The 26,917-nt window shown below is 47.1% G+C and overlaps 1 protein-coding gene across 7 annotated transcripts; it reads left to right on the plus strand.

Moving 5' to 3' along the window:
• Positions 1-1,113: 1,113 nt before the first annotated feature.
• On the plus strand, positions 1,114-26,917 carry Ilkap (ILK associated serine/threonine phosphatase). Of its 7 annotated transcripts, none has more exons than XM_029563254.1 (12): positions 1,114-1,354; positions 10,972-11,037; positions 11,502-11,558; positions 14,534-14,643; positions 15,696-15,822; positions 18,227-18,333; positions 18,885-18,978; positions 20,197-20,284; positions 21,582-21,703; positions 24,404-24,523; positions 26,356-26,437; positions 26,580-26,917. In XM_029563254.1, the coding sequence occupies exons 5-12, from the start codon at positions 15,758-15,760 to the stop codon at positions 26,742-26,744; spliced, it is 843 nt and encodes a 280-aa protein (XP_029419114.1). In that variant the 5' UTR covers positions 1,114-1,354; positions 10,972-11,037; positions 11,502-11,558; positions 14,534-14,643; positions 15,696-15,757; the 3' UTR covers positions 26,745-26,917. The 7 variants fall into 7 exon arrangements, with proteins under 7 accessions (XP_029419114.1, XP_029419113.1, XP_029419115.1 ...); XM_029563253.1 differs by having other exon boundaries at positions 1,115-1,354; positions 10,972-11,060; positions 14,534-14,653; XM_029563255.1 differs by having other exon boundaries at positions 1,119-1,354; positions 26,672-26,917.

Genomic DNA, 26,917 nt, shown 5'->3' on the forward strand with positions numbered 1-26,917 from the left:
CTGGGGGCCATTTGAAAACTACATTGTGCTTATAGACCCCAGAGTTCAGGACAGGTAGAGAGGATGAATAGACCTTAACTAAATTGACCTTACAGACTGGTGCTGACTGGGTGACGCTCCTTCTGTTCATACTCTATTGAGTGCGTAACTCCCCTTACCAGATGGGATTAACCCCCTTTGTGATCATGTTTGGAGTGACCCCTCCCATTATCCCTAACCTCCTTGGCAGAAATGGTTCTGCAGAAAAGGAGAGGCCTAGACCTGTTGTTCTTGCAGCAGGGAGGCCTCTGTGATGCCCACAAAGAGTGTTGTTTTTATGTAGATCACTCTGGGGTCAAAGAATCCCTGGCCAAGGTTAGAGAAAGTCTGGCTCGAAGAGAGAACGAATATAGGGCTAAACAAGGATAAAGAAGCATGACTCAACATCCCAACAGCTAATGCTTAGATATTTTACATTCAGACAGAGAAGCTGTGGTCCAGTGAGGGTGTTTTTGCTTGTATTATGGAATGAAAGGAAAGGAATATTCCCTGAATGCCTACTCTGCTAACATCAGATGACATTATCTTAGGTTTGAATCCTGGTTCAATAGCTCCCCTTGGTTGACCACTTTGATTTCAACCTTACTCGGACCCCTCCTTATTCTGATTATGCTCTTGACTTTGGGACTTTGCATTTTAAATAAATTGATAGCTTTTATAAAAGAGCGGCTGGGAGCTATACAGCTACCCACTATCAGTCCCTCCAGAGTGTGGGTGATAAAAAACATGAGATGAGGGAGCGCCCACGATTGGGCCCCCGAGGTACTAGTCAGAGGGAGGACAGAGAGACCCGAGTGACTCTGTCTTGGATAAAACCTCCATAGGACTGACCCAGCCCTGGGCCCTGTTCCAAGAAAAACCACAGTACTTGGAACGGATAGAGAACAACTCCCCCGCCAATGGTCAATTAACCAGGGACAGGAAAGTACTAAAAGCCCAAATGTCTTTTCAGAGTTCCTGAAGCCAGCAACCAATCAGAAGCTTGCCAGGTTGGAGACTCCCTACCCTCCCTACTTGCTGAACTTGCTGAAATAAATCTATAAAAACCTCTGTCTCCCAAAGCAAGGGGTCTGTCTCACTTCTGAGATCCACTAGGCCAGTGACAGAGTGGGCCCAAGCTTAAGCTTGTAACAATAAAAGAACCCTTGTGTATTTGCATCGGTCGGTTCCTTGGTGATCTTTGGGGTCTCACAACTGGGCACAACAGCAGCACAAGACTCAACTACTAGCTGAAGTCTGAAGTCTTCCATGGAGTGTCTGAAGTTGGGACATAGATGTCATCCCTAGAAGTGGAACAGACTGAAGGGAAGAGCAGGTAATAGAGAATGGGATCTGTCAAAAACTTGAGGGTCTGTCCTTGACATGTTGAGGGTCTGTGATCACCAACTAGCTACCCAAGGGACTTAACTGGAACCTCTAGGTCCACGATGGTAGGAAAAATCACTTAATAAGTCACATCCAAATGGGCAGCAATTCAAGTTAGATGTTGATGAGATTACCAAGGGAGAGTTCGGGTGGGGTGGTGGCTGAAATGTCTGTCTGCAGGAATGGGACGTCCCCAGGGACTAAGCTGCATTGGGGACAAGATGGGATGATGGTAAATTGGGTTGGGCCGAGGAGCAGGTGAGAGGTAAGGACACCAGACGGTGCTGTTATTTCAGAATCCTACAGCTGTAAGAGAGGAGGCAGGTCAGGCTAGGAGCAGCTGAGACTTCAAACAGTGGCCTATAGGCCTGCTGGGCAGAGTCCAGCTACTGCCACCACTGAACCGGAGGACCGCATCTGCAGTTACGCAATGTAGCCTGGCACCGCTGCACCCAGGATGGCCACACAGTACTGGAAACTCCCGTTAAGGTCTTGCTTGTGTACCACATTTGTGGGTTGTAATGGCAGGAAGAGGAGGCAAGTCCTGGGCTGATGTTTGAGACCAGGGAGTAACTGGTAAAACAAGAGTCGTCTTGCTGAGATGAGGGCTTTTGTGGCTTGGCCAGTGATGGTGTTTTCTGTAATCTATGGGTCTGACAGCGCCGGACCTCGCCGGGTGCTGTGGCCGTCAGAGGGCTGGGTGCTCTCCACCAGCTGCTCTCCCTCCTCGCCGCCCGGGAACACTCAATGGAAGCAGACAAGTGCCGGCAGGTGCAGAGCCTCCGCCCTCGCCGACGTCTTCCGGAGTTTGGGTCCTGACGTCCGGAGCCACCAGGGTGTGAGGACTAGGGGCCACGCGGACGTCAGGGTTAGGGCCCAACCCCAGGGCGGCCCACTGCACTCCACAGTCCCTACAAACCCGGAAGGACTCGGACTCCGGCCCCGGGACACTGCGACGTCAGTGCGCCTGCGCAGTCCCGTCCCGACCCGGCGCGCAGAACTCTGGGGCAGCGGCTGCGCGGCGCGCGATTGGCCACGTCCCGCGCGGGTGACTGACGGCGCTGCCGCCTCCCGGGGTAGCGCGGAGCTGCGGCTGGGCTGCGCGTCCGCCGCCGGTCTCCGCCATGGACCTGTTCGGGGACCTGCCTGAGCCCGAGCGCGGGCCATGCCCGCCTGCGGGTAAGCGGCGCGGGGAGGAGGGCGGCCGGCCGGGCGGCGCTTCGGTGCGCGGCCTCCGCCATGTTCGCCGCGTCAGCCGGGCGGAGGCCCTACGCTTGGGCCTCCGCGCCCGGCCGCCCCCTGCGGAGGGCCTGGGGAAGGCGGGGAGCTGCCGGGCCTGTGCGCCCCGCCTGACCGCACGCCCGAAGGCCCGGGCCCACGCGGGACGCCCAGCGGGGTGCTGCAGCCCCGGGCCGAGCCTAGTTGCGTGCTGGGGAGCCCGAGAGTTTGCAGCCCTGGTGCACGGGCCATGCGTGCCATCGGCCCACGGTGGCAAAGCCGCAGCCTCTGCTTTCGGAGCGCTCGGTTCTGATGGCAAGTGCTTATTAGAGTTAACCGAGGCAGAGTTGAGCATCGTGGGGAACCCCCGACCTCCCAGAGACATTCAGGGCGAGGAGGCGACGTGCGCTGCGGGCTTCTCCAGCTGGAGAGCCCGACGGTTTGCAGAGGTTCGAGGCAAGGATACAGTGCTCGGAAGTGGAAGGCTCAGGTCTCCCGCGTGCCGGAGCGGGACCTGCCAGTTCGGAGGCGTGCTGGGGCTCGGGGCCCTGAGAAGCCCTTGTTCGCTCCTCTCCAGCACCTGCATTTAGGCTTTCACCGCACACCGCCAGCTTACCATGGTGCTTTGAAGTGTCTTTTTTTAAATTTTATTTTATTTTTTTGCCTTTGCTCCTGGTAATGGCACCTTTACTCACTTCCACCAGCCACCTCTATAAAACCGTCAGTCTGTTTTGACGCAGCCATCCTTTTTGAAGATAACCACTGTTAGTTTTGGCTAAAGGCTGGGCAGTCTTTTATCTGTCATTGGAGTCTAAGTTGTATCCTAAGTGCTTGGGACAGAGCTTGAATTCCCAGATGTGCCTGGAAGTCTATTATTTTCGTCCTTTTTACCTGAAATTAATTCGGGCCGTCTCTGAGGGCAAGGCTCACTTGACAATAAAATCGGGCAACTCAGTATTAAAAGTTGGTGCTTAGCAGATATGGAGGGAGGGCCCTTTGTGTCCCTGTCTCCCCACTTCAAGCCTCAACTTATAGCCCAGGCTGGCCTGGTAGAGGGCCTGCATAGTGTTTAAGCTTCTCTGCCCCTAAGAATGCCTTGGTGAACTGCTCTTTGCTTGCCAGGAGGATGCTGACACTGTTACAGTGCATTAAAGAAGACCTGCTTTCAGAAGTTGTAGAGGACAGGAGGCTGAGAGGGTTAAATACCAAACTGACTGGCAGAATTGGGATCCAGAGTTATTGTAGCAGGCAGTTAAAGCCCACCAGGTGAGCCTAGCCCAGTGTTACCTGTAATCCCAACACTCCTGAGTCCAAGTTTCAGGCTGGTCTGGACCATATAGACTGTCTCAAAAAACAGCAATAGTACCAAACAAAATAGCAACAACAACAACAAAAAACCCCCGACAAGACAATGTTTTTTTTTTTTTATGAAAAAAATAGTTTGAAAGAGAACAGAATCAAATTTCACATTCCTGTCAAAATACTATGATTTAGAAAGTCAATTTTCAGCTGGTCATAGTGGCACACACCTTTAATTCCAGTACTTGGGAGGCAGAGAAGACGGATCTCTGAGATGGAGGCCATTCTGATCTACCTAGCGAGTTCCAGGTCACCTAGGTCTACAGAGACACCTGTCTTTAAAAAAGAAAAAAAAAAAAAAAACCCTAAAAAATTCATTTTAATGCCATACTTTGCTTTAGGAAATCATATTGATTGCTAAAGCAGATGGAGGGTGAGGTTAGATTACATCTGTCCTCACACATGGTGGACTGGTGGGACAAATTTCTTAATACTGGGAAGAATAAAAGATCTAGTCATAGAACTGGAGAGATGGCTTGTGGTTAAGAACACTGGCTGCTCTTGCAGAGGACCTGGGTTCAGCACCCACATGATGGCTAATGACCATAACTCCAGTTTCAGGGGATCCGACACCCCCTTCTAGTCTCTGCAAGCTTTGCACAGCATGGGTGTACTTGCAGGCAGGCAGGCAGGCAAAGCACTCGTACACATAAAATTTTTTTAAATCTAGCCATTTTCACATTTCTCAAAAAGAGTTCTGTACAAGACATAGAGGCTGCTTGGTTTCAGGTCTGGCTTCTCTGTTCCTAGCCCTTCAGGGGCTGTTGCCACATGTGTACAACGAGCTGTGCCTCCTTGCCCATACTGTGTAGGTTAGAGTACCTACACACCAGTAGAGCACATGGTGCTTTGTAGAGGTTAGCTGTTAATATCTGTGTACTAACAGTTGTTTAAAAGGGCAAACAATGGATTTTGTAAAAGTACTAAATGTACAGAAGTACATTGAGCATATTCTGTTTAGTGCTTTTGATTTTGTTTTTTACTATCACATCTAATGCTCATACCAGAAGACTTAAATTTTTATGAACTGGAAAAGGAATGTGGAAAGGATGTGTGAAGTGCTTTCAGGTACTGTACCAAATTAGTAGGCTTCATCCCAGGACTTAAGAGATTTAAAAATTATTTTAAAATTATTTCTATTTTATGTGTATGAATGTTTTGCCAGCATGTAAGTGTTTCTGTGTGTGCAGTGCCTATGGAGGCCAGAGAGTGTGAAAGATTCCCCTGGAACTGGAGTTACACAGCCCTGTAGGTGCTGGGAACTGAACCCTGGGTCCTCTGTGAGAACAGCCAGTGTTCTTAACTGATGAGCCATCGCTCCAGTCCTAACCTAAAATATTTTGAGTTCTGAGTAATCAATTTCTTTAAAAAGATCAATCTTTTGTGTAAATGTATTATGTTTATGTCAGTAGTGGAACTTTTCTGTTATACCCATAAAAATGCTGACTTGGGCTGCTTTGTAAGTGTCTTGGTTTTGGATATGTAGGTGGTTCACTTGTGCAGGTGCTATACCAGTACGTTTAAAGCTGATGGTCAGGCTGGAGCTAGAGCTCACTGGTGAGCACTTGCCTAGTGTGCATGAAGCCCTGCCTGGGTAGAGTCCCAGGATTAAAACACCTGATGGTCAGCCAGGGGCATTGTTCCGTGGATAGAACACACATTTAACATGAGAAGTCTTGGGTTTAATCCACAACACTTCAAATCAAATTGATGTTTGATTGTCAAGGAATATTTGCTTGACAGACTGACTTAAAAAGACTTTATTTTAAAGCTGGGCATGGTGGCACAGGCCTTTAATCCCAGCACTGGGAGGCAGAGGCAGGCAGATCTCTGTGAATTCAAGGCCAGCCTGGTCTACATAATGAGTTCCAGGACAGCTGGGGCTACAGGGAGACCCTGTCTCAAAAAGACAAAAAAAAAAAAGACTTTATTTTAGGGGCTGGTGTGAAGATGCAAGCCTGTGACCCCAGCACTGAGGAAGCAGAGACAGGCAGATCCCTGGGGCTCATTGCCATCCTAGCCAAATACGTGAGCTCCAGGTTCAGTGAGAACTCGTGAAAAACAAGATAGAAAGGCTGGACAGATGGCTCAGGGGTTAAGAGCACTTGCTGCTTTTGCAAAGGAACTGAATTCAGTTCCCAGCACCCACATTTAGGTAGCCAACAACCACCTGTAACTCCAGGTCCAGGGGATCCAGATGCCCTCTTCTGGCCTTTGTGGGCCCCGCACATACATACACATATAATAAAAATAAGTCTTAAAAAAATAAGATAGAAATCAAGGAAGACCCATCATTGACTTTTGGCATCTACACACACCCATACAAACATATATACTGAGCCCCTCCCTCCAGTATTTGTCTTAAAAATATTGAAGATCGGGGCTGGAGAGATAGCTCAGTGGTTAAGAGCACTGACTGTTCTTACAGAAGACCTGGGTTTGATTCCCAGCACCCATGTGGTAGCTAACAACCATCTGTAACTCCAGTTCTAGGGGAATTTGATGTCCTTTTCAGATCTCAGGCATTTCATGACACAGGTGCATTTACACACATGCAGGTAATACACTCATATACATAAGATAATTTTTAAAATACTGATGATAAAAACATAATAAAGGTTGAAATAAAAAACATACTACTAAAACTTGGGGCGTAAGCAAGCGAAAATGCAAGTCACAACATAGAAAGTTAAACTTTGCACAAAGGCAAAAGAAAATGAGAAGATAATTACAGTGTATGTGATGATTAATTATGATTAAATATTAATACCTAAAACAGAGAGTCACACAATAAACAGCCATTAGAAAACTGGTCAAAAGGATGTATTCTAAACCAGGTATGGTGGTGCACACCTGTAATTCCAGCACTGGGGAGGTAAAGATAGGATCAAGAGTTCAAGGTCATCCTGCACTAAAAGCCAGCCTGGGCTACTCAGCAGCCTGTCTTTTATAAGAAACGTCTTGACTGTTTACGAAGGAGTGGAGTTTCCTAGGCCTTGGGGAAAAGGAGTGTTGTGTCACTGGCACACTTGATTTTTCTAGCTGTAGAGCAGGAAGAATTGGTAACCTCGGTAAAAAGAGGCTTTCCCATGAAGAATGTGGAGGTTGAGCTTTTAGGGAAACTGCTTTTCAGGTTCTGCCAGCTATAAACACACCCTATCCCCAGTGGTCGAGCGAATTAAATAAGAACGTACACGTATATGACTTTACTGTGGAGGTACTTGTCTGGACAGCTGGAAGCAGCCTGAAAGTGAATTGGATGTCGGTGCCTGAAGCACACATGATGGAAAGGAGTGCTGTATGGGGCAGGACGTGTAGACTCACACATGATGGGAAGGAGTGCTGTATGGGGCAGGACGTGTAGACTCACACATGATGGGAAGGAGTGCTGTATGGGGCAGGACGTGTAGACTCACACATGATGGAAAGGAGTGCTGTATGGGGCAGGACGTGTAGACTCACACATGATGGAAAGGAGTGCTGTATGGGGCAGGACGTGTAGACTCACACATGATGGGAAGGAGTGCTGTATGGGGCAGGATGTGTAGACTGGACAGCTCACCTAGCTTGGGGCCACAGGCTGTCTCCAGCACTGCAAAAAGAAACAGAGTACACGTGTACATAAACATACAGTGGAACACAGGATATACTGTGATTAGGAATTGGGGTGGGGCCAGCCCCCACCTGTAGCCAACTTGGGATCAACCCAAGAGTATTTTTCTCACCATCATACATAATGTCCAGTAGACAAGTGTTAGGTTATAGGTAATGGGGGAAGGGGGGCACTAGCTGAAATGAACCATGATAAAGTTCTTAGTCTTGCGTAGTTCATTTTTCATTGGTGTTAACATTTGGAACTGGGTGAGGGAGGCTCTTCTCAGGTTTGGGTCAGAGTCGCACCTTGTCCCATGATAGGTGACTCCTGTGGTTAGTTAGCATACTTTGAATTTCTGTTTATCCAAAATAGAATGTACGATTTGGCTGATGAGATGTCCTCTCATATCGTATTGCTTAGCTGCATCACTTCTTGGAAGTTTTTTATTTTTATTTTGTCTTTTTGAGATAGGGTCTCCCTGAAGCCCCAGCTGGCCTGGAACTCACTAACTATGTAAACCAGGCTGGCCTTGAACTCACAGAGATCTGCCTGCCTCTGCCTCTGCAGTGCTAGGATTAATGGCATGCGTCACCACACCCGGCTCTTGGAGTTTTGAATGAGATCCATGTAGTGTTTGTATTGTTTAAATTTAAGTGATATTGAGCCTTGGGAGTATCATTGTATGAGTGTAGTAAGGGTGTGAGACAAGTCTTAGTAAGTTTCTAGGCAGGCCCCTGTCTGGGTATAAATGTCCACCGTTCAGGGCTCACCCTCTTGGGCAGGTGTTTGAGCTCAGCGCCTCAGCTTCCTGATTAGTGAATAGCAGGCCCACCTTACAAGAATTAAGTGAGTTAAAATATTTAGAGCCCTTAGTATAGTGCCTTCCAGGCAGTAAGTACTTTGTGTTTTAATGAAGTTGTGGTTAATAAATCATGAGTCACCTGCTGTGGATGTGAGAAACAACTCCAGAGCTCTTCAAGAGCAGTAGATGCTTTAACTCTGAGCCATCTCTCCAGCCCCCACAAATTGATTTTTATTTTTTAAAATTACTTAATTTTATGTGTGAGTGTTTTGCATGCATGTGTCAGTGTGTCAGATTCTTTTGGAACTAGAGTTAAAGACAACTGTTAGCTGGCATGTGCGTACTGAGAACCACAGATCCTCTACAAGAGCAGCTGTGCTCTTAACCATGAGCCATCTCTCCAGCCTATGAATTGATGTTTAAATAAGCATGTTTTTTACACTTATCTCTGAGGAACAAGAAATACAACGAACCTGTATGTTGACCTCATAGGAAATAAATGTGCTGTGTAGTAGTCCTCCCTACCCAAGGTACACATCCCACGAAACCCCGAAGATGCTTGGAACTTACCTATGCTAGGCTCTTCCCTTCACACTTGTGCCTTTGATAAGGTTGAATTTATAAACTGGGCACAGTAAGAGATTAACCATGACCAATAATAAAATGGAATAATACAGCAGTGTAACATAATAAAAGTGTGCTTTGGGGACATTCTTAAATGAAATAAAGGTAGCCCCAGCATTTGGGAGGCAGAGGCAGGCAGATCTCTTGAGTTCAGGGCCAGCCTGGTCTACATAGTGAGTTCTAGGCCAGCTAGGGCTACGGGAGGACCCTGTCTCAAAAAGGCCAAATAAATAAAAATAAAAGGTTGCTTGAATACAGGCACTGTAATACTATGACAGTCCCATTTGATAACCAAAATGACCACAAAAATGGCTTCTGAGTGATTAATGTAGCATATACAGCAAGGGTCTGTGGATAAAGGGATAAATTGTGGGGTGAGGTGGAGCGGACTGGCACAGTTCCATCGTACTAGCTCAGATGGTGTGTGGCCGAAATCAAGGGTTGTTTATTTAGGTAATTTTCTGTTGAATACGTTTGAAGTGCCACTGACAGTGGGAAGCTGAAACTGGAAAGAGACTGTAGGAAGGGGGAGGTGCTGATCTACTCACTGCTCCATCAGAGAGGCCGTAGGTCAGGGCGCTGCGCTACTTGCCCCTCCCCTTGAGGTGACAGGCCAGAGTAAGTGGGGCTGCTTCCTCCACTCGCATCTGAAGATGGGAAGGCTGAAGCATTTCATTGTCTCCAGATTCCTGAGTTGGTTCATATAGTTAATAGTTTAGATAGACTTTTGGAGAAAAGCTGCAGACTAAGGAGCAGTGGTTAAAGTTATATGAAAAATGGTAATGGGAGCTAGAGAGATGGCTCAGCTGTTAAGAGCACTGACTGCTCTTGCAGAAGACCTGGTTCAGTTCCCAGCACCCATATGGCGGCTAACAACTGTCTGTAACTCCAGTTCTAGGGGATCCCACTCCCTCTTCTGACCTCCGTGGGCATTGCATGACATGGGTACACTTACATACATGCAGGGAATACACTCATACATGTAAGATAGAAATAATAAATTTTTTTTTTGGCTGGAGAGATGGCTCAATAGTTAAGAACACTGGCTGTTCTTGCAGAAGACCTGGGTTCGAATCCCAGCACCCACATGGCAGCTAACAACTGTCCGTAACTCCAGTTCCAGGGGATCCAGTAGCCTCTTTTGTCCTCCTCTACCATTGCACAACACAGGTGCACTTACCTACATGCAGGCAATACACACATACACATAAAATAAAAATAAAATAAAAAATAATAAAATATTTTTAAAGGATAATGGGACATAAAAAATGTAAAACATTAATTTTGGAGTTTAAATCTCAAGATTTTCAGATTTAAGCTCCTCCCTAAACAAACACCCCCACCCCAACATTCTTTGGCTCTTTCCTGAGCCCTGTCCATCTTTAACCACCTGAAACTCCTCTTTTTCTCTGTGGTTGAGTCTGCTGTGCTGGTGACATCAAGTTACAACAGATTCTCTCCCATTGCAGAATGTCATAGAAATAGGTTTTAGTGCCTGTTGCCTTTGAAGAGTCCCTCTGTTTCTCAAGTCTGTCTTGAGGTACAAATTAATATTTTCTTTGTCTAAAACAAATATTTTTTCTTCAAAGAAGAAAGATTTTAAAGATTTTAAAGAAAGATTTTAGGAACAGGGTATGTGCTTGTGTACCTTAGTGGTAGAGCATGCACTTAGCACGCATTCCATCCCCAGCACTGGGGAAAAAAAGACTTTAAAACTTTGGTGCCTGTTGTCATTCTTTGCTTTTATGGTACCACAACTGCTGGGAACAAAGTCTGTCCAGTTTAGAGAGATGGTCAGGAAGGGGTTTTGTTTTGTTTTTTGTTTTTTTAAAATAAGCTTTGTCTAACAAAAAGAAGAAAATTTGAATCTACAGCAAACTTGTCTCAAAGAAGGGCCCCACAGCTGTGTCCCCTGTGGAAGGCTGTCCTGGGTGACCATCTGTCTCTAAACAGGTGTTCTGTGTTTTAGGGAAGGACACTCAGAAAGGATCCCTGCTCTTTGATGACCTCCCCCCTGCCAGCAGTACTGACTCAGGTACAGTCTTCAGGCTCTCCCAGGTGTGTGTCAACGTCTCTACCCCTCCTGGGATTGGAGTTGTCTCAATCTCTCTCCCTTTCCCCCATTTTCAACATGCAGATGTTTTAGGTGTTGTTGGCTGTCTTAAGTTTTGAATCCATGGCCTCAGGTAAGGCAGAAAGACCTGCTAGTGGCTAGCCTGAGGAGTGCTGCATAGCACAGCCAGCAGTTTCCTCTCGTTCCTTTCAGTATCGTACTAGCCAAAATAAATTCTACTTTTAAGACAGAACTTTGGTTTCTTTTGCAATCATAGGACTTTAAAATAGGTTCCATATATTACTCACTTGCAGTATGAGTTGCCACTGGATTGACAGGAGTCTGAGTTTGTCTCGATAACCTGTTATGTAGGTGTCCTGGTGGGATGAATGAACTGAGGCCTGGTTGTTCTTTGTGGGCTCACTCAGTGTTCTTCTGTGTTTCAGGATCTGGGGGGCCTTTACTCTTCGATGACCTTCCACCTGCTGGCAGTGGTGATCCAGGTATGCAAGCAAATTTCAAGGTGCTGATGGAAGTAATCCATACCTTGTTCCTCTGTAAAACGCTTGTGTCGGTTTTAACAGGATTTGGAATGACATTAAATTACTGCACAGCATAGGTTTATTGAAATTGAATCGGCACCCATCGGGTATAAGCAGAAAGGTTAGACACTTGAACACTACATCACCATTTTGTTTATCTTTTTTTATTTATTATTTTTATTTTACGTGTACGTGTGTATTGCCTGCCTATAGGTAAGTGCAATCGTGTCGTGCAATGCCCACGGAGGTCAGAAGAGGCTGTTGGATCCCCTGGGACTGGAGTTATGGACAGTTGTTAGCTGCCATGTGGGTGCTGGGATTCAAACCCGGGTCTTCTGCAAGAACAACCAGTGCTCTTAACCTCTGAGCCATCTCTCCAGCCCCTTTTTTTGGTCTTTTTGAGAAAGGGTCTCCCCGTAGCCCCAGCTGTCCTAGAACTCACTATGTAGACAGGGCTGGCCTTGAACTCACAGAGATCCACCTGCCTCTGCCTCCCGAGTACTGGGATTAAAGGCGTGTGCCACCACAACTGGCCTTGTGGTTTATCTTCTTTGAGTTCATCTGCCTGGCAGACTGTTAAGACTTAGGAGCCAGGCATGGTGTCACCTGTCTAATCCTAGCACTAAGGAGGCTGATGCAGGAAGATCTTGAGTTCTAAACTAGCCTGGGCTACATCATGAGACTTGTCTCAAAATAATCACACTGATAATAATTTGTGAGTTCAGTTCACATTGATCTTTGATATTAGCCTTTAAAAAACAAGTCAGCCTGTTTCTCAGATTTGTCTTGTGTTCCGAAAGGCACGGACATAGGACGGTTTTCTGTTGTGTTCTGTTGGTGGGAGGGAAGAATGGTACGTGTTCTGTCAGGTTGTTAGCCACAATGTGACTGTTCCATCTCACTGATAGCCTCCTGCTTGTAGTTCCTCTGCTGGGGCCTGGGGAGGTAGGCGGTCCCGCCTTGTGCAGTTACTCTCTGTTAAAAGTTCTCTGTTGTTGCTCCTTTCCAAATAAGTTTTTGTATTATTGCCATGAGATCAGTGGGCTCACTTAGAAAAAGTGTTACAGTATCTTATAAGAATTCTCAGGGCTGGAGAGATGGCTCAGTGGTTAAGAGCACTGGCTCTGGCTCTCCTACAGAGGACCTGGGTTCAAATCCCACCACCCACATGGTGGCTAACAATCATCCATAATTCCAGTTCCAGGGGATTAAGAAAAAGATTTCTCAAGTTTTCTGGGCTGTGGGCTCATATCATTTAACCTTTAAAGCTTCCCCAATAAAGACGGTGCTCTTAGCCTGACACATACCTGTAGTCCCACAGCACTTGGGAAGCAGAAGCAGGCAGATTTCTGAGTTCAAGGCCAGCCCAGGCTTTATAGACCCTTTTTCAAAACAAACAAAGACAATGTTCGTAGTTATTTTGGGTAAGTTTGTGCAAATAAGGCTTTATGGATTTAGTTTAAAAAAATGAAGATTCAGGGCTGGAGAGATGGCTCAGTGGTTAAGAACACTGGTTGTTCTTGCAGAAGATCCAGGTTTGAATCCCAGCACCCATGTGGAAGTTAACAACTGTCCATAACTCCAGTCCCAGGGGTTCCAACAGCCTCTTCTGACCTTGGGCATTGCATGACATGGGTGCACTTGCCTACATGCAGGCAATACGGGCATACGCATAAAACAAAAATAAATAAATAAAATTTTAAAAAAAATGAAGATTCAGCTTAGCTCTTTCTTAGTTTTCATAGGGCAAATAGTAATGATTTGTAGGACTTACACAGGACCATTAAGCTTGAGATACATAAAAGAAGATGTATTAATTCTTGTTTTCAGTATCTGGCTTTCTTAGAAGATAGCACATTCTTCTCAATTAGGCAAGAACTACTTATGAGAATTGGCCACGTAATAAGCTGTAAAGTCCCGACGAAGAGTCTGTTTCACATACAGGCTGTGTGCTATGCCCCTAGTGTAACTTGCTTAAAAGTCAGTAGCAAATCTGTACTTTCTGTTTTGAAATTTCAAAAAAAAGCAATATCATTTCACATGCAGGTTGGGGAAAGTGGAATGCTAACAGCATCAGGAGACTGGCAGGGAGATCCTGGAGAGGCTTTTGACATTTTGTCACTATGTTGCTTTATTACTAGCATGGTGACATGTAACACCATTGCAGAAGCAGGCTCCCTTGCAGCTCGTTGAAGCTTGGCACAGAGGTGTTCCATTTTCTCAGGAGAGCAGGCTGATGAATGCATGCTTTCCCACCTAAGTGCAGAAAGCACTTAGGGACATTTCCTGAACGTGTGGTGTGACAGGTGGTTCCTGCACCTTGTCCCCATCAACATTCAAGCAGCATTCAAGCAGGTGATTCTACTTACCATGTTATGGATGAAGAAACAGGCTAGAAGGTTAAAAACTTGCCTTAAGGAGATACTTCTCAAGCCAGGCCTCACACATTCCAAACACAAGTGCTACTGGGCCTGTTAGGTATGGCTTTGAGTACAGATCTGTCCCTCTGCAAGTAGGGACGCTCCCGCAGTGATATTTTGCCTTTTACCTTATTCTGAGCCTTTTTGGAGCCTTTTCCTTTTTGAACTTGTTCAGTATATGTCAGTTGTTTGCAGTTTGGAAACTCCCTGTTTATCAGTAAGGGTCTGTGGACAAAATGCATCATGAATATGCTACAGGTAACAGATTAAATTTGTATACAAAATTCTGCTATTGAGAAGTCTTGGATACAGACTTTCAGGGTCAGTAGACTCAGGGCCTGGAGTCCTGCAACCCCCCCCCACCCCCAAATCAGATGATGTATCCCTATAACCACTTTATGTGCCTGTCCTTGCCTGAAATGTGTCTCTCAGGCTGAACTAGATGGAGCCTGATCTGCTGGTGACTTTCTGACAGTCTGCAGCTGCATTTCTGTTTGGCTTTGACTTTATCTCTAGGTTCTCTTGCCACGTCGATCTCCCAGGTGGTGAAGCATGAAGGGAAAGCAGCAAAGAGGAAAGTCCTCGAGGAGGAGGAGAACGGCAGTGAAGAGCTTGTGGAAAAGAAAGTTTGTAAAGGTTTTCAGACAGTTTGAAAACACATGTATTAGCTTTCGTATTTTAAAACATCCCAGAGCAAAAGCGACCCCAGCTTCCTAACTGTAATGCTTTTATGCCTGCATTTCAGACATGGGTATGGTTCCTCTTTTGCAGATGATTTCTAAGCTGTCTTTGCCTTACTTCCTTTGACTTTTCGTGTACGGAAATTTCCTGACCTTACTTTAGGTGTGGCAGGAAACTCTTTGGTCCTCAAGAATTGAGGCAGGTAGTTTTTTCTTAGCCTTCTGCAGAAAATGGCTGATTTGAGGATCCCCTCTCTGACTCCCAGTCTTTGTTACAAACTCTTGATTAGCTTTGACTAAGAGGGCTGGCTATAGATTTTCATTCCCCACTCCTTTGTCCATCACAAATTCTCAAGGAAAGCTGTGGGAATGTGCGGAGGTATGAAGAGAGGCTTTACAGCCCAACTGGGGAGATGTGCTCAAAGGATATTTCTTTGAAAGCGGCTTTTTATTATTTCTATGGCCTCAGGTGTCAAACTGGCCAACCTTGAAATGTTTCCATAGTCTGCCACAGCAGACTCCTTACTCCTTCATTTTGTAACTGAAGTAAAAGTAACCGTTAACCAGCAGTTGACATCCTGGAACATGTAAATACATCTTTCAGGGCTTCTAACAAGGCATTTGGCAGCTCTACTGATTTGAATTTCTCAAGAGTGGGAGTTTTTCTGTCCTTGTTAAATTGTCACAAGATTAGATTTCCGGGATCTCTTCCCCTGATCCCAAGTCCCACCTCTGCAAGGCAGAATGTCTTTCACCCTCACCTCCCTAGGTGGAACTCTTCTGTGCTCACTGACCTGTGCTCATCTCTGCAGTTCCGTCCTGTCAGCCTAGTAGGCTGAACCCCATTGTGCACAGACTTGCAGCTAGGGAGATGCCTGTAGGGATGGAGCTTATTTTCGCCATCAGGCCGCAGCACAGTTTCTTCTCATTTGCTCTGGGACTAGGGCTTCTTGGGGCAGGGCACAGTTTGGTATTGGCTTTCTGTTTTCTTTCCTTAGCCTCTTCGGTGATCTTTGGTCTGAAAGGCTATGTAGCGGAGCGGAAGGGTGAGAGAGAGGAGATGCAGGATGCCCACGTCATCCTGAATGACATCACTGAGGAGTGTAGGCCCCCGTCATCCCTCATGTGAGTGTTGCTGCTCCAGCATGCCTGGTTGATGTTAAATTCTCTGTTCTACTGGAGTTCCGGACTGTGATGGATGTTTGTACTAGAAAGACTGATGTGATGTGTTGCTTACCTTTTTTATCAGTGGATAGTTTTTGACCCCTGGAGACATTTGTCAGCATCTGAGGACACTTTTGTTGTTATATTGGGTCGGGTGGTTGCTCTTGGCATCTGGTGGGTAGAGACCAGAGCTTTGTTAAATGTGGGACAGCTCCTCAACAGAGTCACAGAAACGTCAGCAGAACTGCAGCTGCTGAGTGGAAAGTGACTCCCCCACCATGGACTCCGACCAGTGACTGAGCAGCTCTTGGCAGACAGTTCATTCTGTGTCCTGGCGGGTGGAGTTAAGAGTCACTGCATCAAGACTGCAGAAAGCTGGGTGAGGTGGCATATACTTGTAATCCTAGCCTGAGATCCCAGCACTTGGGATCTTGAGTTCCTGGCCAGCCTCGAGCTGCAGAGTGGAGCTCTACCTGCAGAAGAGAAACCAAAACCAGTGAAGTGAGGAGGCACTGGGAGAGGCAGTACAGGTAATCAGGGCGGAAGGACCCGAAAGCCAAGTGTCCTGGCAGAGGAGAAGGCTGTGTGTGCTGTACTGTACAGATGGAAGGGGGGCCTTCCTAAAATCAGAGGGAAGAACAGGGAGGCAGTCCGCGCTGCACGGCTGCTAGCAGTCTGTTGGATATGCATAATAAGTACTGACTAATCATGTGATGATATTTTCATCTCTAGTAACATGACCCAGAATCGCACAATGTGCACACCATGCACCATGACTGACACTGGTCAGTCATTACCACAGTGTCTAGCTGGGAGGTGACCACTGCAGCAGAGCCACTAATCATGACAGAGGGAAGGGTGTAGCTGGTGGCTTCAAAGCTAGGAAGGGCCTTGGGGAGGTATCCCCAGAAAGTACCAGATTGCACGTGACAATTCTTCTGTCTGAAGCAGTTCTTTAAAAATAAATTTTACTTATTATTATTAGTATGTTTATGATGAGTGTGTGTGTGTGTGTGTGTGTGTGTGTGTGTGTGCGCGCGCGCATGCATGCCGTGGTGCAGTGTGGAGGTCAGAGGACAACTTTGTAGAGTGGATTCTCACAAGGTTGTTGGGCCTGCATGACAAGTACTTTGCCTGTGAGCCATCTGGCTAGCCCTGAAGTTGTTTTTTGTTGATTTTTTTGGTCTTTTTGAGACAGTGTCTCCCTGTAGCCCCAGCTGTCCTGGAACACACTACGTAGACCAGGCTGGCCTTGAACTCACAGAGATTCGCCTGTCTCTGCCTCCTGAGTGCTGAACTGGAACTCACTATGTAGATCAAGCTGGTATGGAGCTCACAGAGTCCTCCACCTACCTCTCTACCTCTTGAGTGCTGGGATTAAAGGTGTGTGCCACCATGCCTGACTTTCAAGCAATTCTTTGATGACTTTTATTCCATATATGTGGGTTTTCTGATAAAAGTTGAAAGAGAAGGCGGGCGTGGTGGCGTACGCCTGTAGTCCCAACATTTGGGAGGCAGAGGCAGGCAGATCTCTGTGAGTTCAAGGCCAGCCTGGTCTACGTAGTGAGTTCCAGGATAGCTGTGGCTACAGGGAGACCCTGTCTCAAAAAGACCAATAATAATAATAATAAACTTAGATAATAATAAAAATCTGAGTAAGAATTCTGGAATCTCTCCTTTGTTCTTACAGATACATTTGGTGGTCTTGGGTCAGTAATCTTTTTTGGTTCCAGCTGGCCTGGAACTCGCTATGTAGTCCAGCCTGGCCTTGAACGCAGAGATCACCTGCCTCTGCCTCTCCTAAGTGCTGAGATTAAAGGCCTGTGCTGCCACGCCGGCTTCCAATCAGTAAATTTTTTTTAAATTTGTTAAACTAAGTCTGATTTAAGTAGAATAAAAGTTAGGATTTTAAATTTTACTGTCCGGAAAAATCATTGTAGCATCTTAGTTTTTTGGAAACGTGTTTTTTTTAATTTGTATTTTGAGACAGGTCTCGTTCTCTGGCCAGGCTTGACTTCAGACTCAAAGCAGCCCTCTAACCTCCACCTCCTGTGTGCTGGGATTGCTGGTGTGAACTACCACACTGGGCCAGGATTGGAATTTGTAACCATTGAAAATACCACGAATGTTACTTAATTGCTTGTCTCCTAAAGACTGCAACCTTTTCCCCTTATCTTATGTCAGTGTGACTGGTGTCTTAATGGTCACTGCTTGAGATAAGGCTTAGAAGCTTTCACGAAGCTAAGTGTGCTGCCTGCTTGTGACCCTAGCGCTCAGGCTGGGCTAAACATAGAACCCTCCTCAAATCTTAACAAAACTAGGTTCAGTGAAGAGCACTTCATAGATTTTTAATTCATCTTTCCAGTGCTCGTGTTTCATATTTTGCTGTTTTTGATGGACATGGAGGAATCCGAGCCTCAAAATTTGCTGCACAGAATTTGCACCAGAACTTAATCAGGAAATTCCCTAAAGGTGAGACTGGGAACCCAGTTAGAATCTGATTCAGCTTTGCTGTTTGGGTGGCTGAGTCAGTTGGATATGTTGTTTTGCTTTGGCAAAGAGTCCCTGATGGGGCTGGGGATGTAACTTAGTTGTTGTGTGCTTGCTTAGCATGTATGACGCCCTGGGTTCAGTCTGTAGCACCACATAAACCAGCTGTGGTAGGGCATATCTCTCTAGAAATTAGAAGTTCAGGGTCATCCTCAGCTACACAGTGAGTTCCAGGCTCAAAACAAATCCTTGAGCTAATAGCAAGTAGATTCTGGGGGGCAGAGTGGGAGGGGCTGTGTGGCCTAGAGCAGGACTTCACAGCTTCTTTCTGGTGGTCTGAGGTATGGTTAGTGTCTTGTCTGCTTCCATACTGGAGAAACCAGTCCAGTCCAGTCCTCATTGTCTCTTATGGGCGAGGAAATGGGGATTGTGGTCATGCTTAGAAATCAGTTCATGTGCAGAATTATGAAACAGACCCACAGTGGGACAACAGTTCTCCCTGAGAGCTGGCTTTCTTTGTCCTTCTCTAATAGGAGATGTGATTAGTGTGGAGAAAACTGTGAAGAGATGCCTCTTGGATACGTTCAAGCACACCGATGAAGAGTTCCTGAAACAGGCTTCAAGCCAGTGAGTATAACTGTTTAGAGCAGCAAGTGCCTGAGTTTTCCTGAATGTCTTTCAGTCTTCTGATACTGTTTACTACTAATGTCTCAAAAATATCCAGCACCAAGTAAGCTCTTAAACCAATACATAAAAAGGATGTTGGGCTAGCTAGATGGCTCGGCCGATGAAGGTACTTGCTGCCAATCGCTACTTTGAGTTCAGTCCCTAGAACCCACATGGTAGGACAGACAACCCCACAAATTGTCCTTGAGCTCCACACATGCCCTGTCATGTGTGCCCACCTACATACATACTGTGTCTACAAATATGCACACTCTGTAATAATTATATATAAATAATATTATATATATATATATGTATGTACATGTCCTTGAGCTCCACACACGCCCTGTCATGTGTGCCCACATACATACTGTGTACACAAATATGCACGCTCTGTAACTAGCTAGCTGGAACTCAGTCGACCAGATTGTCTTCAGTCTCACAGAGATCCATGTGCCTCTGCCTCCCAAATGCTGGCATTAAAGGTATGTGTCACCACACCCAGCTGTAGTAATTTAAAAACAAAAAGAGAAACAGAGGCAGGCAGATCTCTGAGTAAGACTAGCCTGGTCTACATAGTGATTTCCAGGTCAGCCAAGGCTACACGGTGAGACTTTGTCTAAAAAATGAACAGAAAGAACAGGGCTAGAAGAGATGGCTCAGTGGCTAAGAGCACAGGCTGCTCTTGGAGAGGACCCAGGTTCCTAGCACCCACGTGGTGCCACCACATCAGCCTGAAATAAAGAGCTTTGTTTTGGCTCACTGTTCTGGACTTCAAGACAGGCAGCCACATTGGCTAGAGTGGCCCAACATGGTGGAGTGACTATCAGAGTGAGTGCTCGGGTCTGAGCCAGGAAGGTGGGACAAGGAACTGCCCAGAGTCCCCCCAAAGGGCGTGCCTGCAGTGGGTCCCCCAGCTCCCTTTGAGGGAACTACCGTGGTGACCCTTAAGACCTCTCTCAGGGCCTGCCTCTTAAAGGTTCGCAGCAGTCCTTGTGACGCTGCCCTGGGGTCCAGGCCTTTGACATGGAGCCAGTTGGGAACACCACACATACTCTAACCATGCGGTAAATATTGAGGACACTCCATTTTAGCCCTCAGATGTCCCTCTCTGCTCTAACTCTTGGTCTCTGGGCACTCACCAGTGGTGGTGACTACATTTCTAATGTGTTTCCCCAGGAAGCCTGCCTGGAAAGATGGGTCCACTGCCACATGTGTTCTAGCTGTGGACAACATCCTGTACATCGCCAACCTCGGAGACAGTCGGGTATGTGGCTCTGAGCCACCTGCTTAAGAGGAGAACAGTAGCAAGTTAAAGTGCTCATGGCTAGGTGGACTGTCCAGTGGGTTGTTGTAAGGAGTTCTTGTGCAGTATGACCCCTGGGAACAGGTCAGCAGCTGAGTTAGAGGCTCTTTCTTCTCTGGGAAGACCCTGCAGCCGTCTGCTTTAACACCCAGATCCTCTCTTCTCCACTAGGGTTTTCTTTGTGTGCATACTCTGAATTGATTCTGTGGTTGGGGATGAATTCAGTATGCAAGTAGCCTAGGTACTTGTTTCTCTGACCTTAGGTGGATTGAATAAAAATAAAGCACTTCCTTTGCAACATCACTGTGACTTCAGAGGAGTTTGAAAGTTATCTAGGAAAGTACAGGGGAAAGCCTGTCTGGCCCAGGGAGAAAGTCCAGGGTGATGGTGTTTCTTGCAGGTGACAGGTATAGGAAATGACCTCATGTTCAATGTCATTGTCACCTTTCCATCCAGCCCCTGTGGCCCTTCAGTTACTGCGGGTGACTGCTCAGGGTGAGAAGCCTCTTCAGCTCCTCACCTGATGCTCAGGCTGGTCATTCATCACTGGGGTGCAGCCATGAACTGCAAGTGACGGCCTACCCTCGCTGACTTCATGTTCTTATGATCCTTGGGTAGACTAGCTGTAGTATGTATGTGTGTAGAACAAGTGACTCCACAAAAAGTTGCTAACCCTCCCAGACCCAGTTTGAGACTTAAGATGCATTAATTGCTGGGCATTGTGGCTCATGCCTTTGATCCCAGCACTCAAGAGGTAGAGGCAGGCAGATCTCTGAGTTCAAGCCAGCCTTGTCTACATAGTGAGTTTGGGCCAGCTATGACCCTGTCTCAGACAGACCAAAGAAAAAGCGTTATCTGTTGGGCTTCAGCATCCTCTGTGAAACTGGCACAGTAACCCTGTTGGGGCTGCACGTGTAGAGGTGCAATGTGCTTGCCTGCCCACATCCTCACCTCATATACTCAGACTTGGGACTTTGACCTTGAATATTTGTTAAATGCCTCCTTTGGTGTCGCTGATATGACGACTGCCCTGGTGAGTGGTTGGTTATGGTCATCCAGCAGTCTGTGATAGAGCTGAGCCAGAGGCCTCTCACCCTGACTACGTTTCAGCCACTTTGCTATTTGATATTTCTCGGTGCTGAATTTTCTGAACTTCTGTGTGTCAACAGGTGACCAAATAAAGTTCATTGTGAGCCTTTCCCTCCAGCTGATGGCTGTAGATGCTGGATTTGATGACTTGTGGTTTCCATCTTCCCAGGCAATCCTGTGTCGATTTAATGAGGAGAGTCAAAAACATGCTGCCTTGAGCCTCAGCAAAGAGCATAACCCAACGCAATATGAAGAACGCATGCGAATACAGAAGGCTGGAGGAAACGTCAGGTACCAAGGGACCAGAGGGGCGCCAGGGAAGCCTGGGTCTGAGCGGCCCAACAGTGGTAGAAAGCAAAATGTGTGCAACACATAGGCAAAGAGAAGAACTCAGGTTGATGCTTACCCTGGACATTTTCTCTATGCTTAGGATGCTTAAATACTATCCTTTCTTTGGTTGGTTAGTTTTGTGTTTTTTTGAGACAGGTTCATGTAGCCCAGGCTGGTCCCAAGCTCGATGCGTAGCTAAGGAGGACCTTGAATTCCTTCCTAATCTTCCTGCCTCTGCCTCCTAAGTGCTGGGATTTCAGGCATTCCCCATACAGCTTAAATGCTGTTCTTTGTTGACTGCATAAATTAAAGTTTCCAGAGAGAAAAATCTTAAGTGATTAGGACAAATTCAGAGGTAGATCTGGTGGTACTTAGTCCCAAGTACTTGGGAGACTGAGACAGGAGGGTGGTTTGAGTTCTGGAGTTCAAGACCAGCCTGGGCAATGTGAAATCCTGTCTCAAAAATAAGTAAATAAATGAACGGACATTTTCTGAGTGGTCACGTTGGAGTCCTGAGATCGAATCTCTGGCACAGAGCAAAGTGTCTTACCTGGTCTCTTCAGCAATGCCATTTTACCTCTGTCTTTGAACCAGGTGAGTGCTCCTGGTGTATCATCATCTGCCACGTCTCCCAGGAGGCTTAAGAAGGACATCAGTGCTTACTTGTAGAAGAATTCCACTACAAGGACATTGCCTTCTGAATGTGACCAGAAATATTTTCTGGTTCCTTCTACAATTTGGTCTTTAAGTTTTTGTCTTCTGTTGGAGATAAGACAAATCTTTAAAAAAAAATAAATAAATAAAAATTAAAAATCGGCTTTTAGCTAAGCTCCCAGAGAATATGTTGAAATTGCCAGTCTCTGGCTAAAAGCATAGCTTCCCAGCCCCGATTTAATCAGAACACTGTAGAGCTGCCTTACTGGCCTGCTGTGACCTGCTTTCCTGCTTAAGGCCAGGACTTCCTCCAGATTTTATTAAAATTTTCATTGCGAAGATGAAAACATTGTAGGGATGGGTGCTGGTGACGCTGCCAGTGTGAATGTGCATAAAGTCATCACTGCACTTAAAATACAAATATAGTTCACGTCTATATCCGCACAATGAAAATGTGGCTCAGACATGAACTGAGGGAGGTGCTCAGGACATCGTGCTTTCATCTCTCTCCTGATTCCCTGTATTTTTCTGGCACTTCTTTAAAAAATAAGTGGATTTTCAAGTGTGAGTTTCCTTCTTGCCTCAGTATCTTGAAGGTAGTGTGCAGCTGGGGACTCTTGGGGAGAAGAGGTCTGACCAGATGAGGAAAAGCTTTCAGTCTGTCAGCACCTGGACCTGGGTTAGGAACTGCTCTCGTGGTCCTGGGGACTGGAGCATTTGGTCTGGTCTGTACTTCTGTAGTATCTTTGTGTTCGCACACTGGTTTTGAGTATCTACTGCCCTTCAGGTGGCCCAGGATGGAGCTCCTACCTCTAGCCTGGCTGCACGGATAGGCTTTATTGAGATGGAGCGTGCCTCCTTTTCCTGCACACTAGAGAAGTCCAGCAGCAGCCAGTGAGCCCAGATCCACAAAGAACGGGAAGTCTCAGCCAGTTTCTCATTGTGAACAGCTGGAATAGAGAGGCTTCCTCACACAGCTGAGCTCTGAGGGCCGCCCCAGCCACAGAAGAGGCACCTGGCTGGCTTCTTGTGGCTCTTGTGGTTGCTTCTTGTACTGGTGCCCATAGGCAGCGAGGCCCTGAGCTCTCCCTTTACCATATGTAGCTCGTGTGCATGTGCACTTTGTGTTAAAACATTGCTCAGCTTTTCACAAATGTCAGTGGAAATCTCCAGGGAATAAAAAAAGCCATGTGTTCAGGAAGGCTGAAATGTGAGTCACTGAGGGTGGCTGGGACTCTGAGGGGCCCAAGGCTGGGCTGAATTCTCGCTCCAGGACAGCAGCTCCAGCCTAGAAAGAACTTCCTGCCAAATCTGTCCATCTTCCATGGTCCCCAGAACTTGTTTGTGACTTGGGAGCCTTGTGGTGACACTGAACCACCACCCACAGGTTCAGCATCTACTGAGTGCACGCTTCAGCTCGGTCTTAGGAATGATGGTCTAAGGGCTTAGGAGGCCATGAAGTGAGAGTCCAGGCCTGAATTGTTGTTGTTTTAAAATGTGTATGCGTGTATTGCCTGCATTAGGTAAGTGCACCCGTGTTGTGCAATGCCTGAGGACAGAAGAGGCTGTCAGATCCCCTGGAACTGGAGTTACGGACAGTTGTTAGTTGCCATGTGGGTGCTGGGATTCGAACCCAGGTCTTCTGCAAGAACAGTTAGTGTTCTTAACTGCTGCGCTATCTCTTCAGCCCCCAGGATTGTTCTTAACAGTGGACCTGTAGAGTTCATGAGTGAGGGTCAGGGATTGGCTTGGCATTATGTGAGAGAACCCACTGGGCGGTTCCCACCAGTGTGCAGCAGTGTGAGCCCCCAGCCCCAGGGGAGCAGGAATTAGAATGATTTGGAATGCATCTGGATTGTGTGCGATTAAGACATGTCAGCGCGGCTAATGAGGATTCCATGGTCTGGATCTTTTACTCTCAGTTTCTGCTTTCGGGGTCAGCTTGTAAGTACCAGGGACCCATGACTTGATAGGCGAGAGTCTGACATTGTTTCCCCCTCATTTTAGAGATGGACGTGTCTTGGGCGTGCTGGAGGTGTCTCGTTCCATTGGAGATGGGCAGTACAAACGTTGTGGGGTCACGTCTGTGCCTGATATCAGACGCTGCCAGCTGACCCCCAATGACAGGTAAAATCATCTGGTCACCAAAGGTAGGGGTGTGCATGCATGGACTTGTTTCTCTTCCTGAGTTTTCTCCAAATTTGCCTCCAGTCTTTGCTGGGGGAAGTGTTGGGGACGGGTGGTGGGGGGAGGCTTAGGCACTGTGCCTGACCCCAGTGTGCCCAGATGTATAGAATATGCTTTTTGGTGTCACGGGGTCCACACTGTTGGATCTGCAGTGATCAGGGAGCACACATGGGGAGGGGCAGTATCTCAAGAATATGAGGTGCTCTGGACGGCTTTAGCAGTGGGGGTGGGGCATCCCTGTTGGAGGAAAACGAGGTTTTCTGGCAGAAGAAATATCCCCCACATCAGCTCATTCAAGTGAGTGTGAAACAGCCAGGCGAGTGCCAGTAATGGCAACAAGGGACTTGCAGGAGTAGAAGAGGGTGTGGAAGAATTAGGGCAGGTGTTCTGGAGACAGATCAGTAGGGGCCTTAGTTCTGCTCAGACATTTGAATTTTAATTCATAAAGTCATAGGAGATTTTAAAAGAGACTGATAGGCTGAAAGCAGTTTCCTGCTGGGTGTCTGCTGTCCCAGGACCTAAAGACAAGGCCCATGCTTGCTGAGGGTACCCTGCAACAAGCAATGGCCATAGATTGGGCTGTCGAGCCAGGGAGTCCACCAGGAGGATGGAGTGGGCCTGGCAGGATAGTGAGGCCTGAAGAAGGTGAGTGGAGGCAGCTAGGAAACAGGACTCAGAGGACTGGACTGAAGGGTGAGCAGAGAGCATGGTGGCCATGTGCAGCTGCCAGGCCTCAGCTTTGATTCCGGCATGCCTGCCTGGCCTTTTCATCTCTACCCACCCTCCACACCTGCCTTTCTGTGCCATATTGTAAGCCACCCTAGGCTCTTGGGACATGTTTGTGAAAGCTCCATCTCGGTTTTCTAGGCTAGCTGCCTAGAGCTCCATTTTGCTTTCAGAGAGGCCCTTACTACGTTATAACCACACATCTATGTGATGAATTATTCTAGATCTCACTCTGACAGTGCTCACTGAAAGAGCAGGAACCTGCTTAGACTTGTCCCTGCAGTGTCCCAAGCACAGGCTGTGTGCTCAGAAAACATTGGCTGAATGCTCTGTCAAAAGAGGGAAACAGCGTGAGCATGATAGGAGAGGACGGGGCTACCCTAAAGATCCCCAGAAAACATGGGTGGTCAGAGGCTTCTTTGGGTCGCCTCAGAGGAAAGTGGTGCATTCAGAACAGAATGTGGGGGTGTCCCCTCTGCAGTCTTGGGCCCACTCAAGTGACAAGCTCTGAGCTTGCCTCCAGCTGCCTGCCTTTGGGCCTGTGGTGATGCAGCTCAGGTGCGTCCCCATCACCTTGCAGCTGTCACAGTTGTCCTGAGGTGCCAGAGACTCCTAGTGTTGAGATCTCTGGGGTTTTATGGGTGGAGAGAATGCTGTCTCACTTGTGCTAGACGTGGTCCTCCCACAGCTGATTTTTAAGTAATTTTAACTTCCTTATTCAAACTCTGTGGCTTTTGCCCCTGAGCTGTTGAACAGCCATTACCTCTAGGTTCTTGTCCTGGTTTAGGTTCTGTGAGACAAGGTCTCATGTAGTCCAGCTGGCCTGGAAGTTGCTGTTAGTCGAGGATAATCATCAACCCCTGATCCTCCTGTCTGTACCTCCACAAGCCTGCTTTTTAGTTTTTTTTTTAAGATGTTGTATACGGAACCTGGGGCCTTCTGTGCTTATCCTAGGCAGCTGCTCTACACTGAGCTACACCCCCAGAATTCCATTCTGTTTAAAAGCTTGCAGCTGAACCGGTCTATGTTTCTTCCTGACATTGTAGGTTCATTTTGCTGGCTTGTGATGGGCTCTTCAAGGTCTTTACCCCAGATGAAGCTGTGAACTTCATCTTATCCTGCCTGGAGGTAAGATAACTTATAGGGAGTGCTGCTTGTCCCAAGTGCTCTTCACTTTCCAAAACCCCCAATCTGTGTGACCCCCACATTCCGTGTTGGGTATAGCCCTTGAACTCGGTCCAGGGGCTCATGTGTCGCTTTGTCCTGCCAGCCTTCATCAGGGATAGCGGGTCTTCCCTTGGCTGTTGTCTTGGAGAATGACGGGCTGATGCCCTGCTCACTCAGACCCCACCCCTCTGGTAGGATGAAAAGATCCAGACCCGAGAAGGGAAACCTGCTGTTGATGCCCGCTATGAAGCTGCATGCAACAGGCTAGCCAACAAGGCGGTGCAGCGGGGTTCAGCAGACAACGTCACGGTGATGGTGGTGCGGATAGGACACTGAGGGCTGGCACGGACGGTCTTAACCGACAGGTTCATTTTGTGTGTGCACTGTTTGTGTACTCCTGTGGGACTTCCATGGTTGTAAATAAAGGTTCCTTTTTTCCTA

This window comes from Nannospalax galili, unplaced genomic scaffold (assembly GCF_000622305.1).
Source record: "Nannospalax galili isolate Female #2095 unplaced genomic scaffold, S.galili_v1.0 scaffold1536, whole genome shotgun sequence".
NCBI classification, from domain to species: Eukaryota; Metazoa; Chordata; class Mammalia; order Rodentia; family Spalacidae; genus Nannospalax; species Nannospalax galili.

Coding starts and splice junctions, on each gene's coding strand:
- Ilkap (XM_029563251.1), top strand. CDS start 2,529: ATGGACCTGTTCGGGGACCTGCCTGAGCCCGAGCGCGGGCCATGCCCG. Junction 11,559..14,533: donor TGCTGGCAGTGGTGATCCAG/GTATGCAAGCAA, acceptor CTTTATCTCTAG/GTTCTCTTGCCACGTCGATC. Junction 24,524..26,355: donor CAGCTGACCCCCAATGACAG/GTAAAATCATCT, acceptor CTGACATTGTAG/GTTCATTTTGCTGGCTTGTG.